The sequence below is a fragment of the Scyliorhinus torazame genome, chromosome 5 (assembly GCF_047496885.1).
Source record: "Scyliorhinus torazame isolate Kashiwa2021f chromosome 5, sScyTor2.1, whole genome shotgun sequence".
In the NCBI taxonomy this organism is placed as follows: Eukaryota; Metazoa; Chordata; class Chondrichthyes; order Carcharhiniformes; family Scyliorhinidae; genus Scyliorhinus; species Scyliorhinus torazame.
Window position 1 is genome coordinate 259,639,916 of NC_092711.1, and position 16,694 is coordinate 259,656,609.

The following is a 16,694-nucleotide window of genomic DNA, read 5'->3' on the forward strand; positions in this document are numbered from 1 at the left end:
TTTCCGCCTTATTCTTTCTGGCGCGGGAACATCCCTTTACCTGACCCACCTCTTATGGCGCAGCTCCCTTTCCCCTCCCCCTCCCCTTCCCCATTCTCCAACTATGTCCCGTCTTTCCCCCCTCACCGGCGCCCACATTTCCCCAATGTCTCCCCCCCTTCCCAATTTACTTCTCAATTAACTTCAACCATAACATTAACAATAACATTTCCTGCAGCATCAGTCCCTCAGTTCAGATCCAATTTCTCTTCTTTGATGAAGGTCCATACTTCCTCTGCCGTCTCGAAACAATGGTGTCTCTCCTGATACGTGACCCATAGTCTTGCCGGCTGCAGCATCCCGAACTTCACCTTCCTTTTATGCAACACCTCTTTGGCTCGGTTGAAGCTCGCCCTCCTTCTCGCCACCTCCGCACTCCAATCCTGGTATACCCGTACCACTGCATTCTCCCATCTGCTACTCCGCACCTTTTTAGCCCATCTCAGGACCTCTTCTCTATCCTTAAGGCGGTAAAATCGCACGATTATCGCCCTGGGTGGTTCTCCCGCTTTTGGTCTTCTCGCCGGAATCCGATTTGCCCACTCCACCTCCAAGGGGCCCGTAGGGGCCTCAGCACCCATCAGTGAGCTCAGCATCGTACTTGCGTACGCTCCACAGTCCACTCCTTCCACACCCTCAGGGAGACCCAGTATCCGAAGGTTCTTCCTTCGCGCTCCATTTTCTAGGGCTTCGATCCTATCAGTACACTTTTTATGAAGTGCCTCGTGCGTCTGTGTCTTAACCGCCAGGCCCAGGATCTCGTCCTCAATATCTGTCACCTTCTGCTCCACCACGCGGAGCTCTGTCTCCTGGGTCTTTAATGTCTCCTTGAGCCCTCAATTGCCTGTAGCAACGGGGTCAGCACCTCCCTCTTCAGCAGCTCCACGCACCGTCTCACAATTTCATCCTGCTCAGGCCCCCATGTCGCCTGCGCTTTCTCCGCCGCCATCTTGTACTTCTCTCTTTCTGACCCTTTGGTCGACGATTCCTCGCGCTGCAGCCGCCGCCGCCAGTTTTTTCCTCCTTCGTTTGGGGGGGGACTCCCTTCTCACACACCCCACACCGGGTTGCGTCGTCGAAAAATTCCCCGCTGGGGCTCTTAAAAGAGCCCGAAGGTCCGTCGGAGCTGGAGCCGCCGAAGCGTGCGGCTAGCTAGGCATCACCGCAACCGGAAGACCCTTCAGTGGCCTTGATGAGGTCTTTTCACAGTTGTTCCCTCTGCTGCTCGAATTCACCTTTGATACAGGCCCTCAGGTCAGCTTGCAGCTTTAAGCTTGCCCTTCCCCCGCCTGCATGCTGGAAGAGGCCCTGTTTATCCTGCAGTTGCAGCCAAATCTTTTACTGTTTCTGCCGTGTCTGGCAACCCAGAGACATATCCTTCCTGGGGGACACTGTCGGGGGAATATTGCAGCCTTCTTCCCACACCGGGAAATGTCAAACAAATGCCGTGGGGGCCCTGTAAAAGAGCCCAAAAGTCCGTTCCAAGCGGGAGCTGCCGAATATGTGACCTAGCTCTGCATAGCCGCACCCGGAAGTCCTACTATTTCGAACCTACACAGATGACCTGGATAGAGAAACTCGATGTTAAGTGGTGACATTTGCAGATAATACAACGTTAGCAGGGTTAGTGAAATCAAAGGAAAAGACTCAAATTACAAAATAAGTTGGACAAAATACTTATAAAGGTAAAGTCGCCATAGGCTTTGAGGCGGAAGAGCTGACTGGTGGTGATATAACCAGAGGATCACCGCATCTCAGGCGAGGGGCAAGGTTGAGAAGGCAGGGCCTTCATGAATAACCTCAGCTGGGAATTGAACCCGCGTTGCTGGCCTTGCTCTGCATCACAAACCAGCTGTCTAGCCAACTGAACTAAACTGGTCAAAACAATGGGAGATGAAATTTAATACAGACAAGTGAAATGTGTAGCCAACATGAAGGATAAGTAGATGATACATGTAATTCATTAAGTATGTTGGGATAGCTAATGATAAAGCTGAAAAGAGGCCAAGGGGTTTTGGCAGACTCAACACATGCAGAACAGTAAACAATAAAACTAATGGGATGTTGAACCCCAGGAGAATATGTCAGAGGATGAGATAATATTTTATAGTGCTCTGCTCAGCATGCAGTGGGGAGAAATGTCAGGAGTATAAATCATGTGCAAAGACTGCAAAAATCTTCAGATGAAGAAATCCCGCCTACAGGCTGAATGCGGCGAGGTGGGGAGGGGGTTGACTCTGCTTTGATGGGCAACAGGACCCAGGCTGTAGCCAATTCTGTGGCTGTTGCTGGGAATGCCACCATTATCAAGGACAGCTGCTGTCCCCCAAGAGTAGTCAGCCCAGTCAAAGGCTCCTGGTTGTGGCCATTGCTAGGGCTGCACATGAAGGATGTGGTCGTATCAATAGCTGTGTACCCTCAATAACAGAAGCCAAGCAGCCAGGCCCTGGAAAGGGGTAGTTTATTGAGCACACATAGTGCTGTTCTCTCACTGGGTTTGCAGCTGGTAGGCACCTCCACATGCCAGTGTGCCCAAAAAGGCAGCCCATCCCAGAGCCCTCTGGATGGTCACCAGTGTTTACCTAGAAGTCATTCCACGTGGCAGCTGGACCCCCTGCATTTGGCGAAATGCCAAGTGGAAGTAAGAACAGCCCTGTAATTGTCCACTTATATGACTCAAATGCACAGGCGGCCCAACTGTCACCTTTAGTTGGCAAAATGGCATGATGAGCATGCCACTGGACACTTTCCCATGCCATTTTGCTACTCTTTGCACCTCCCATCCCATCCTCAAAGGGCTAGGAAAATCCTGCCCTTGGTTTTTTCAGCTAACAAAAGGGGCATTGGAGAGGTGATCTCATAGACATAAGAGATTGTTATGGATACAGTAAAGATTAATCTGGAATATTACTTGAAAATAAAGTGGCACTTAAGAACAACAGATAATTTTTGAATGGCGAGCAATAACAACTTATGAATAAAGCATTGGAGGCTATAAGCCTGCAATAATTTAAGAAACAAATGGATAATACACAGAGGCATAATTAAACCTGTAGCTGAACACTTGGGTCAATATTGGATTGTGGAACATTCCCGAGTTTAAATGTAACATCCTATTGCTGCTCTGGTTGAGAGCAACTAATTTCACCCAGATCAGACATAGATCTGAATGGTTTATTTAGATCATGAAGACATTGGAATGGGTAACTAGATCCATAATTTGAAGGTATAGATTTTCTCTATTTTACAATTTGCTGTTGTGACTTATTTCAAAAAGAAAACTGACAATGAGATGTGATTCAAAAGTGTCAATGCTGCACAGCAAGGCGTTTGTGACAACCATATAAGCATTCTACACAATTAGCAGGATTGCAGACATTCTTGTATGATACGAAGCTTATCTGTGGAAAAAGCCGAACTACTTGCTAAGTGGTCACACTTCGACCTAGCGTGCATGTGTTCATATCTTGTCAGATAAGTTTGAACAGTGTTTGACAAACTTCTCTATATTCACAAACTAACACTTGTGGACACCAAAAACAGGATATCCTTTGTTGGTAAAGTTCCTGTCCAACGACCACATGAACACCCGACAACATTGTTCTTCAAACTCAAAGAGTTTCAAGATCCTTTTTGAGTCACGTCACTTGATACAGAATGACAGGCAGAACACAGCAAAGTTCAACAGCAAGACCTAGCATCCTCTCCCACTGATAACAAAAACCCTCAAAATTATTCCATAATATGAGAAACAAATGCACCAAGTACAAACAGAACTCTAGTGATGTACTCTTCACTTGGATTGTTTTATTCCCTTTACAGGTGATAATTTTCAGGTCCGATAGCATTTGACACAAATCCTGTTATGGCCGCTAAATCTCGAGAGGGCCAAAATGGGATTTGCACCGATAAGATCTTGGTTTGAGATTCTCTCTCTTTCCCCCCCCCACCCCACCCTTCCGAGCCGTGAACCTGATTTGCATGAATTTCCATCAATTTAAATAAGAACATAAGAACTAGGAGCATCTGGTATGAGTAGGCCATCTGGCCCCTCGAGCCTGCTCCGCCATTCAATGAGATCATTTAATGAAGGAGCCTCAACTGCTTCACTGGGCAAGGAATTCCATAGATTCAAAACCCTTTGGGTGAAGAAGTTCCTCCTAAACTCAGTCCTAAATCTACTTTCCCTTATTTTGAGGCTATGCCCCCTAGTTCTGCTTTCACCCGCCAGTGGAAACAATCTGCCCGCATCTATCCTATCTATTCCCTTCATAATTTTATATGTTTCTATAAGATCCCCCGCATCCTTCTAAATTCCAACTAGTACAGTCCCAGTCTACTCAACATCTCCTCGTAATCCAACCCCCTCAACTCTGAGATTAACCGAGTGAATCTCCTCTGCGCATCCGCCAGTACTTTCTCAGGTAAGGAGACCAAAACTGATCACAATACTCCAGGTGTGGCCTCACTAACACCTTATACAATTTCAGCATAAGCTCCCTAGTCTTAAACTCCACCCCTCTAGCAATGCAGGACAAAACTCCATTTGCCTTCTTAATCACCTGTTGCACCTGCAAACCAACTTTTTGCGACTCATGCACTAGCAGACCCAGGTCTCTCTGCACAGGCACCGGAATGTGGCGACTAGGGGCTCTTCACAGTAACTTCATTGAAGCCTACTCGTGACAATAAGCGATTTTCATTTCAGATGCATGTTTTAATATTTTATCATTTAAATAGTAATCCCTTTTGCTGTTATTCCTATTATTCCTAATAGGATATCATTAAATGGCTTTACGCCATAGCGCCCAGCCCCATGGAATGCTCCTCTCCCGGTGCATGAAGTCGAAAACCAGTTGTGATGATCAAGCCATGGGGGCACAGGTGCCTGAAGGCTCCTGGGATGAGAACAGTGGTTCGGCATTGCCCCCTGGCTGCCAGAGGCTTGCCTCAAAGCTTTTCTGGGGGTGGGAGGGAGTTCATTTTTCTCGCAGATTGGGGCGCCCTTTAATGATGGTGTCAATCTCTGTGGAGCCGGGCTTGCCGGATCTATGAGGCCCCGCTCTGCCTGTGATGCTGCACACTGTCTGTCGCAGAGTGTCAGAAGATCTGGTCAGCAAGCCTAACTTCTGGATAGAAACACCCAGGTTTTCAGTCAGAACCTGACACTTTGCCATTTTTTGAAAAGTTCCACCCAACATCTCTGGAGTTTCTTCTGCAAACATTTCAATACCAAAAAAATGCTTCTTTCTACCCTGAGCAAGATTTGCTAATTGCCCAAAGCTAATTATTTTTTGTTTTCTCCTCCATCTCCAAATTTCTCCTCTCATGAAGGTTCCTACTCAAGACTCTCACTAAATCTGCTTATCCATCTTCTGCAAACCCAGATAATGAGCGTCGGTTAGCTATTCAACTACAGAGGTATAACAGTAAAATCCAACATTTCCTTTTTTAGACATGTAGATCATAAACACACACTTTCCAATAGAAGTCATTGGAATTACGACGAGATGAGAGTAGAGAGTAATCGAGGCTTTATTAAGCAGAGATGTGTGGCCTCCTGCAGCTGCTACCAGAATGGGAACAGCTCGGTGGGCACACACGTTTATACTCTGCCTACTGGGCGGAGCCAGCAGGCAGGGATCTACCCCCGTACCTGTAGTACAGGAGCCTTACCGTATTACCTCTAATAACAACTATTATACAATCTGTGGTGACTACCACATACGGTGAGTATTACATGTATCACGATTGTATTGTTGTACCTCAGGGTGCAACATGATCTAAGCAAAAAAGTTGAATATCCTTGCACTTTCCGTAATGACCATTTTGAAATGTCTGTCATGTTCTTTCAGATATTTTATGCAAAAAAAAAAGTAGTACACAAATCGGTTAAGTCTTTGCTTTAAGTTCTGCAATGCAATACAGTCTTGTAACAAAAGTTGTAGATTTAGAATCATTTTGGTCATTGTATGCGGTGACACAGTAATCATATTTAGGTGAATGAGTTCCTGATGTTGGTGTACAAACCTTATAGTCAAAGAGTTTGGAATATTTCAACTGTAAAGAGTAACTTTCTCACAGCAGAATTACAATATAACAGTTAAATTACTTTGTTGCTGATCTTAACACACCAGCTGAGCATCTAGATTGGCTTCAGCCTATATCCCTTCATTCATTAGATATCAAAGTACAAGGTTCAGAATAGCAAATACCTGGGAAGCACAGGGCTAAATCGCTGGTTTTGAAAGCAGACCAAGGCAGGCCAGCAGCACGGTTCAATTCCCATACCAGCCTCCCCGAACAGGCGCCGGAATGTGGCGACTAGGGGCTTTTCACAGTAACTTCATTTGAAGCCTACTTGAGACAATAAGCAATTTTCATTTCATTCACCTGGAGGTTCCCCTCCAAGTTACTCACCACCCAGACTGTCGCTGGGGTAAAATTCTGGAACTCCTTCCCTAACAGCACTGTAGATATCTCTACACCTCTGGGACTGCAGTGGTTCAAGAAGGCAGCTCAGCCCCACCTTCTGAAGGGCAACTAGGGATGGGCAATAAATGTCGACCTAGCAAGCGACACCCACATCCCGCAAATTAATTTTAAAAAGGTGGCACACATTGCAGCTCCCTGTACTCGAATCCTCTCGCTATGAAGGCCAACATACCGTACGCCTTCTTTGCCATCTACTGCACCTACAGGCATACCTTCAGCGACTGGTGTACAAGGACTGGTGTAGAGGAGGCAGTGGCATAATGGTATTGTCATTGCATTAGTAAACCAGAGACCCAGAGTAATGTTCTCCAGATCCAGGTTCAAATCTCGTCACTGCAGATGGTGAAATTTGAATTCAATAAAAATCTGGAATTAAAAGTCTAATGATGACCATGAAATCATTGACGATTGTCGTAAAAACCTATCTGGTTCACTACAGAAGGAAATCTGTCATCCTTATGTGGTCTGGCCTACATGTGACTCCAGACCCACAGCAATGTGGTCGACTCTTAACTGCCCCCTTAAGGGCAATTCGGGATGGGAAATAAATGCTGGCACAGCCTGCGATGCGTACGCCGCATGAACAAAAAAAACCACCCAGGTCTTGTTGCACATTTTCCTCTCCTAATTTATGGCTATTCAGATAATAATCTGCCTGTTTTTGCTACCTGTAGATAAACCGCACATTTATCCAAATTAAACTGCATCTGCCATTCATTTTGTGGACATCTAAAATGGCCACCGCAAAGGATAATGGGAATTGTGGTTAGGCTGGACACAGACACGATACAGGTTGTGTGTATTGGCAAACAGCAACACAGACCTATACAGAAACTTGCACCTGCTAGAGGTCAATCACACATCTCCCCAGGACAATGGGACTCAGATTGAAACATAACAGTAGTAACAGACTCGGGGGCGCCTATTCACCTTATTTGGGAGTGCGTACATGTTGATTTGCAAACCATCTCCATTCTTCGAAAAGTGTGATTTTCCCTTTGGATCATCACTTCCAATTCTACAGTGCTCCAACTAAGCTCAGTGCAAACTTGGTGACCCATTTTCTTATATGCTTTCGTGTCAAATCCTTTAATCAGCTTTTGTTTTTACATATAACTTAAAACCAAACATTTTAATTGCCTGATTTAACGGTGTTCATACATTTCAGTTCTTTTAATGCCCTTTCAGTGCTTGAGATGATCTTTGTGATTTATTATCCACTAATTTTAGCATTGCTGAATAACTAGACATGTCAAAGCTTGTGAAGCGTCCTGATGAGTGTAAGATGAAAAACTTTGACAAATGTTCAGCAATTCTCAGTTCTGCACTACCAAAAACCACTAATTTTTACTTCATTCCTCAACATACCTTGCTCTTGTTTTGCTGAATTCTGTAAAAGTGTTTGTTTATTTTACAGTTTCTAGTTTAGATCTCATCTACATTTAGATTTTCAACTACTGAAAGGTTTGTTGTGCATTTACAGTATTTCCTATTTTGTTTTCAGATTATAAGTTGTTGTGTAGAAACATGCACTCCAGGCAAACGCTTGACTGTCAGAGACAGTTTGTGTCCCCACTTCAGTGACTCTGTTCATATGATTGTGGCAAAGGGCTTTTTCTCATTTAAGTTTTGGACATTGATTTTTTTTTGTGCTTTGCAAGTCTTACCTGTATTCTTTAGTGTATTCAAAATCTTGTTTGTTATGCGCTGGTTTGAGGAAATTGCACTCAATAATTCCAATTACACCAACTCCACATCCTCTGCTGGTTGACTGGAGAAAAAAATGCATGTAAATGATTGGTTTATTGGTTTCCGCAGTTGATGATTTTCAGGTGCATTGTCCATTCCACAAAAGTTCATTCTTAATTAAATAATTTTTATGAAAGATTAGTTTGCTGTTCTACAGAACCTGATACTTGAAAAACTTATAATTCAGAGTTACTATTTATGAAGTTAGACATGCCTTGTCCTTTTCATCTTTATTACATACTTTGATTCTATAAGCATATAATTTCATGGCAACTCTAAAAACACGCTTCTTTAGAGAAAGGGATATGTAGGTGGTCCACTAGGTTCAGGGTCAAGATTGATGCTTGAAGAAACACTAAGCCACACAGACCAAAAGATTGCAAGTTTGATTCCTGGCCTGTGTTAGCTGACTCCAACACTGCAGCAGTTGTAAAGCTATAATTGATCTCAATGCTTCAAAAAAGAATAAATATCAAAGGCAGGGTTTTGGTCAAGACAAGATGCAGTCCCAGCGTTGAATTGTTTACTGACATTCACTATGTAGCCTCATATACCATGAATCGGTATTTTGTTTAGTTATCGGAACATTAACAGTATCAATGGAAATATACCCCAGCAAGAATCGTCACCACCAAGTGATCAAATTGGTTAAAAAAAGGAACATAATTTCTGAGAAGCTGAGAAGTGTATTTAGTTGATGCTAATGAGAAAACATGTGAATATGAAATTCTTACCTTTATCTGGCATCCCACTTTCTCATAGGATTTGATAAGCCGATTTTTGTTGTACATCATTATCCCATAGTGCTCTTTGTTTTTACAGTTAAAACCAAAGGTTATTTTGACACGTTTATTCTAATCAAATCATTAAGGTAAAGAACATATTAGACATAGTATAAAACTTGAGCACCTAACTGTAGATGCCATATATGTTCTGTAATTGCAAAGTAAATCACATTGATGATTCCTTTATTTACAGGATTTTATTACAATAATGATTCAATTTCATAGTGTGCATTGAGTAATGCATTTTTCTCAAAATAAAAAAGACCCCCCAAAAATTTCAAAAGTATTTCTACCCATTTTTGTTATTAGCAATGCTCTATGCTTGAGGTGTGCTGGTACTGTTATTGCCAATCAGTATATTTCAGTGAAGCAGAACTGACCTTTTGATTTTTCCTCGGCTGAAATTAACAATTTTAATTACGGAGGCAAGGATTGTTTTTTTTATATTATGTAGCACCTTTAACATAATAAAACATTTCAAGGCACTGCGCAGAGGCATTATAAAACAAAACATGACACCAAGTCACATGATTGGTCAGATAACCAAAAACATGGTCAAAGAATTAGGTTTAAAGGAGGAGAGGGAGAGTGGGAGGCTGGAAGGAGTAGGAAGGATATTCCATAACTTAGTGTCTTGGGTTAACTAAAGGCACAGTCACCAATGGCGAAGTGATTAAAAATCTTAAGAGGACAGAATTACAGGAATGTAGATTTTGGGAGGGTGGTGGGGATGGTGGAGATTACAGAGATAGGGAGAGGTGTTACAAAAGGGGGATTTGAAAACAAGGTTGAGAATTTTAAAATCAAGGCATTGTTGACTGTTCAACAAGCACAGGGATGATAGGTGAACAGACTTCGGGCAAGTTCAGTTTTATGATGACCTCAAGTTTACAGAGGGTAGAATATGGAAGACCAGCCAGGAGTTTGATGGAATAGCCAAACTTGGAAGTAATAAAGGCATGATTGAGTGTTTTAGCAGTTGAGCAGCTGAGATAGGGCGAAGTCAAGTGATGTTATGGAGGTGGAAATTGGCAGTCTCAGTGATGGCGGAAATATGAGATAGGAAGCTCATCTTGGAGTCTGATGTGACATCAAGGTTGTGAACAGACTGGCTTAATATGGGACAGTTGTCAGGGAGCAGGATGGGGTTAGTAGCTAGATAACAAGAGTTTAGAGTAGGGAGCAAAAAATATTGCTTTAGTACTCCCAATATTAAAATTGGAAGAAATTTCTGCTCATCTAACACCAGATGCCGAATAAGCAGTCTGATAATTTGACAACAGTGGATGATTCGAGAGGTAGTGGTGAGGTAGAACTGGGAGTTGTCAGCTGTGAAAACTAATGCACTACTTTTGAATAATGTTACTGACGGGCAGCATGAACATAAAAAATAGAAAAATAGGAGGGGACCAAACAGAGATCCTGGAGGAACACCATGGCTATTACTGCAGGAGTGGGAAGATACACCAGTGCAAATGATACTCTGGCTACAATTAGATAGGTAAAAATAGAACTATGTGAGAGCACTCCCACCCAGCTGGACAATAGTGGATGGAGGTTGGAGGAAGATGGTATGGTCAGTAGTATAAAGGTTAGTGTTAAACATGTAAATATTTAGTCTACATTACGTGATATAAGATCACATAACAGTGTATGCTCACAGTTCTATGAAGAAGTGCTATGCCTGCACTGTACACGGTGAGCATAATGTTCATTAAAAGGTTAGGTTCACCAACAGTCTTGCCTCTAGCTGTACCTGCAAGTCCAGACCATAAACAGCCTCATCTAAGACCCACAATAATGATAACAGATGGTCAACAATGTCAAAGGCTGCAAAAAGGTCAAGAGGAATGAGGAGTGTCAATTTATCTTTGTCACAGTCACAAAGGATACCATTTGTGACTTTAATAAACACTGTTTCGGTACCATGGTGGGATATAAATCTGAGTGCAGGAATTCAAATATGGAGAGTATGAAGGAAACACATAAGGGCTTGCTGTTGTTGCAATATCCGGCAACCAATGTCCCAGCATTTCATGGTGAGGATATTTAGCATTTCTGAGATTCTCAAGCAAGGTATCAGTTAGGACCATAAGAAAATGTTAAACAGTAATGACAGACAGGCAGATCCTGAAATAGGCAATCCTGGCCTGCTAATCATTTGAAAGATACAAGGTGCCTGTTTGAGCTGTATCTGTAGATCAGTTGTGTATGAGGTAGAAGGTTTATGTTTGGCAGCAGAGGAAAAGGGTTGTAAAACAAGACTGAAAGACCAGCACTTTAAAGGTACATCAATAGATCACAAGAACATGTAAGAATATTGGTTAGTATTTAATAACATAGTGTCCATTGATAGGCCTAGATCGAGTGAACATGGAGAGGATATTTCCACTAGTAGGAGAAAGTGGAACCCAAGGGCACAGCCTCAAACTGAAGGGACGATCCTTTAAAACAAACATGAGGAAGAATTTCTTCAGTCAGAGGGTGTAAAATCTGTGGAACCCTTTGCCGCAGAAGGCTGTGGAGGCCAAGTAACTGAGTGTCTTTATGACAGAGATAGATAGGTTCTTGATTAATAAGGGGATCAGGGGTTATGGGGAGAAACAGGAGAGTTGGGATGAGAAACATATCAGCCATGATTGAATGGCGGAGCAGACTCGATGGGCCAAATAGCTTAATTTTGCTCCAATGTCTTATGGTTCTACTCTGGTCAGGGTTCTGGCAATCAATTCCTCAACTAAAATATATGGGATGCAAAAATTGGTTGATAATGATAAATTACATGATAGAACTAATGCCAGAATGCAACCTACTGTAACACTAGCCATTGAGAAATAAAAATTTTCTCTGCAGAGGCAAGCTTGAATACCCCAGCATCCAGATAATATTGGAATTATGTAGTCATAATACCTCAACAACTGGAAAAATAACTTCTCTATCCCAATGGTTATCCCAATGAGTGAAGAAGCACTGCTTATCCAAGGAATAATGTCACAGAATCAAACTGACCAAGGAATGGCCTACACAAAAGCACGGAATAAGCAATCAAAGGTAGTTGCATATAATGGATAAGCAGAGGCATGCTTTTTCAGCAAAATCCAAGGCTCCCTTTGAGAAAGGGATGTAAAGGGATAGAACATAGAACATACAGTGCAGAAGGAGGCCATTTGGCCCATCGAGTCTGCACCGACCCACGTAAGCCCGCACTTCCACCCTATCCCCGTAACCCAATAACCCCATCTCACCTTTTTGGTCACTAAGGGCAATTTATCATGGCCAATCCACCTAACCTGCACGTCTTTGGACTGTGGGAGGAAACCGGAGCACCCGGAGGAAACCCATACAGACACGGGGAGAAAGTGCAGACTCCGCACAGACAGTGACGCAGCAGGGAATCGAACCTGGGACCCTGGCGCTGTGAAGCCACAGTGCTATCCACTTGTGCTACCGTGCTGCCCTATGATATGATATAGTTGGGAATATGGAGACATGGCTCCAAGGTGACCAAGGATGGGAACTAAACATTGAGGGCTATTCAGGTTTTAGGAAGGACAGGTGAAAAAAATGAATAGATTCAGTATAAGATTAAAAGAGGCATACAAGTCAGCAAGAAAAGGCAATAGACCTGAGGATTGGGAACAGTTTAAAATTCAGCAAAGGCGGACCAAGGGATTGATTGAGAAGGGGAAAATACAAATTGAAAGTAAGCTAGCGGGGAACATAAAAGCTGACTGTAAAAGTTTCTATAGGTATATAAAGAGAAAAAGATGTAATGTAAGCCCCTTACAGATAGAAACAGGGGAATTCATAACAGGGAACAAAGAAATGGCGCAGGAACTAAATTCGTACTTTGCTTCTGTCTTCACAAAGGAAGACATGAATAATGTACCGGCAGTTCTGAGAAACAGAAGTTTTAATGGGGAACTGAAGGAAATTTGTGTCAGTAACAAAACTGTTTTGGGGGAAATTAATGGGATTGAAAGAGGACAAATCTCCAGGGCATGATAATCTTCATCCCAGAGTACTTAAGGAAGTGGCCCCAGATATAGCAGATCCATTGGTGTCCATTTTCCAAAATTCTTTGGACTCTGGAATGGTTCCCACAGATTGGATGGTAGCTGATATAACCCTGCTATTCAAACTAATAATAATCATAATAATCTTTATTAGTGTCACAAGTAGACTTACATTAACACTGCAATGAAGTTACTGTGAAAATCCCCTAGTCGCCACACCCGCCGCCTGTTCGGGTACACTCAGCGAGAATGCAGAATGCCCAATTCACCTAACAAGCACATCCTTCGGGACTTGTGGAAGGAATCCAGGGCACCCAGAGGAAACTCACGCAGACACGGGGAGAACATGTAGACTCGGCACAGAAGTGATACAAGCCGGGAATCGAACCTAGGTCCCTGCCGCTGTGAAGCAACAGTGCTAACCACTGTGCTACCGTGCTGCCCCAGAAACCACCTTGTCCTGGGATGGGATAGAACCACCAACTTTTCGGTGAACAGCGAATGTACTAACCAACAGCGCCACAGGGACGACTGAAGGGAGGTAGAGAGAAAACAGGGAACTATAAACCAGTGAGCCTAATGTTGGCAGAGAAGTTGCTCGAACCCATTAGCAAGGATTTCATAGCACAGCATTTGGAAAGTAATGGCGTAATCAGGCTAAGTTAACATGGATTTACGAAATCAACTAGAATTCTTTGGAGATATAACTAGTAGGGTTGACCAGGGAGAACCAATAGATGTCATTTATTGAGACTTTCAGAAGGCTTTCAACAAGGTCTCACACAGCAGATTACTTTGTAAAGTTAAAGCGCATGGGATTACGGGTAGTATCTGGAGATGGATAGAAAGCTGGTTAGCAAACAGGAAGCAAACAGTTGGCATAAATGGGTATTTTTCTGATTGGCAGAGTAGTAACTAGTAGGGTACCGCAGAGATGTGTGCTAGGATCCCAACTGTTCACATTATTTGTTATGGGCCAGGGTTTAGAGAACCCCAAAGTCTAGCATAGAGTTCACCTGACCCACAACTGTTAATAGATTGTGGTATGGGGAGCACATAGCCCACTCTACAGGTGTGGTACAGCAGAAATGGAAAAGTATATTTTTAAAGCAAAACAATGTTTATTCTACAAACTCAAGTTAACCTTTTTAAAACATACAGTGAACATCTTAGCAACCATCAATTCAAATACAACCCCCAAAGAATACAACACTAAGTAATCCTTAATAACTTCCCAAACAACATCCAGAAGACAAACAAACACCTTTTAACAGAAGCACATTAGGTTTACATTGCAAGAAGCATCAGGAATAAGGTGGGTGAACTTAAGGCATGGATCGGTACTTGGGACTACGATGTGGTGGCCATCATGGAAACTTGGATAGAAGAGGGGCAGAAATGGTTGTTGGAGGTCCCTGGTTATAGATGTTTCAATAAGATTAGGGAGGGTGGTAAAAGAGGTGGGGGGGGGGGTGGCATTATTAATTAGAGATAGTATAACAGCTGCAGAAAGGCAGTTCGAGGAGTATCACCCTATTGAGGTAGTATGGGTTGAAGTCAGAAATAGGAAAGGAGCAGTCACCTTGTTAGGAGTTTTCTATAGGCCCCCCAATAGTAGCAGAGATGTGGAGGAACAGATTGGGAAACAGATTTTGGAAAGGTGCAGAAGTCATAGGGTAGTAGTCATGGGCGACTTTAACTTCCCAAATATTGAGTGGAAACTCTTTAGATCAAATAGTTTGGATGGGGTGGTGTTTGTGCAGTGTGTCCAGGAAGCTTTTCTAACACAGTATGTAGATTGTCCGACCAGAGGAGGGGCAATATTGGATTTAGTACTGGGTAATGAGCCAGGGCAAGTGATAGATTTGTTAGTGGGGGAGCATTTTGGAGATAGTGACCACAATTCTGTGACTTTCACTTTAGTAATGGAGAGGGATAGGTACATGCAACAGGGCAAGGTTTACAATTGGGGGAAGGGTAAATACGATGTTGTCAGACAAGAATTGAAGTGCATAAGTTGGGAACATAGGCTGGCAGGGAAGGGCACAAGTGAAATGTGGAACTTGTTCAAGGAACAGGTGCTACGTGTCCTTGATATGTATGTCCCTGTCAGGCAGGGAAGAGATGGTCGAGTGAGGGAACCATGGTTGACAAGAGAGGTTGAATGTCTTGTTAAGAGGAAAAAGGTGACTTATGTAAGGCTGAGGAAACAAGGTTCAGACAGGGCATTGGAGGGATACAAGATAGCCAGGAGGGAACTGAAGAAAGGGATTAGGAGAGCTAAGAGAGGGCATGAACAATCTTTGGCGGGTAGGATCAAGGAAAACCCCAAGGCCTTTTACACATATGTGAGAAATATGAGAATGACTAGAGCGAGGGTAGGTCCGATCAAGGACAGTAGCGGGAGATTGTGTATTGAGCCTGAAGAGATAGGAGAGGTCTTGAACGAGTACTTTTCTTCTGTATTTACAAATGAGAGGGGCGATATTGTTGGAGAGGACAGTGTGAAACAGATTGGTAAGCTCGAGGAAATACTTGTTAGGAAGGAAGATGTGTTGGGCATTTTGAAAAACTTGAGGATAGACAAGTCCCCCGGGCCTGACGGGATATATCCAAGGATTCTATGGGAAGCAAGAGATGAAATTGCAGAGCCGTTGGCAATGATCTTTTCGTCCTCACTGTCAACAGGGGTGGTACCAGGGGATTGGAGAGTGGCGAATGTCGTGCCCCTGTTCAAAAAAGGGACTAGGGATAACCCTGGGAATTACAGGCCAGTTAGTCTTACTTCGGTGGTAGGCAAAGTAATGGAAAGGGTACTGAAGGATAGGATTTCTGAGCATCTGGAAAGACACTGCTTGATTAGGGATAGTCAGCACGGATTTGTGAGGGGTAGGTCTTGCCTTACAAATCTTATTGAATTCTTTGAGGAGGTGACCAAGCATGTGGATGAAGGTAAAGCAGTGGATGTAGTGTACATGGATTTTAGTAAGGCATTTGATAAAGTTCCCCATGGTAGGCTTATGCAGAAAGTAAGGAGGCATGGGATAGTGGGAAATTTGGCCAGTTGGATAATGAACTGGCTAACCGATAGAAGTCAGAGAGTGGTGGTGGATGGCAAATATTCAGCCTGGATCCCAGTTACCAGTGGCGTACCGCAGGGATCAGTTCTGGGTCCTCTGCTGTTTGTGATTTTCATTAATGACTTGGATGAGGGAGTTGAAGGGTGGGTCAGTAAATTTGCAGACGATACGAAGATTGGTGGAGTTGTGGATAGTAAGGAGGGCTGTTGTCGGCTGCAAAGAGACATAGATAGGATGCAGAGCTGGGCTGAGAAGTGGCAGATGGAGTTTAACCCTGAAAAGTGTGAGGTTGTCCATTTTGGAAGGACAAATATGAATGCGGAATACAGGGTTAACGGTAGAGTTCTTGGCAATGTGGAGGAGCAGAGAGATCTTGGGGTCTATGTTCATACATCTTTGAAAGTTGCCACTCAAGTGGATAGAGCTGTGAAGAAGGCCTATGGTGTGCTCGCGTTCATTAACAGAGGGATTGAATTTAAGAGCCGTGAGGTGATGATGCAGCTGTACAAAACTTTGGTAAGGCCACATTT

The 16,694-nt window shown here is 43.3% G+C and overlaps 1 protein-coding gene across 1 annotated transcript in view; it reads right to left on the minus strand.

Annotated features, from left to right (window-relative positions):
• The window catches only part of LOC140421080 (MORC family CW-type zinc finger protein 4), a 148,238-nt gene that overhangs the window by 72,552 nt on the left and 58,992 nt on the right, over window positions 1–16,694 (minus strand). Inside the window, exons 8-9 of the mRNA XM_072505438.1 lie at window positions 9,018–9,137; window positions 8,202–8,305 (exon numbers count right to left, since the gene is read on the minus strand). Coding sequence (XP_072361539.1) covers window positions 8,202–8,305; window positions 9,018–9,137 — 224 coding nt within the window. The remainder of the gene's footprint in view (window positions 1–8,201; window positions 8,306–9,017; window positions 9,138–16,694) is intronic.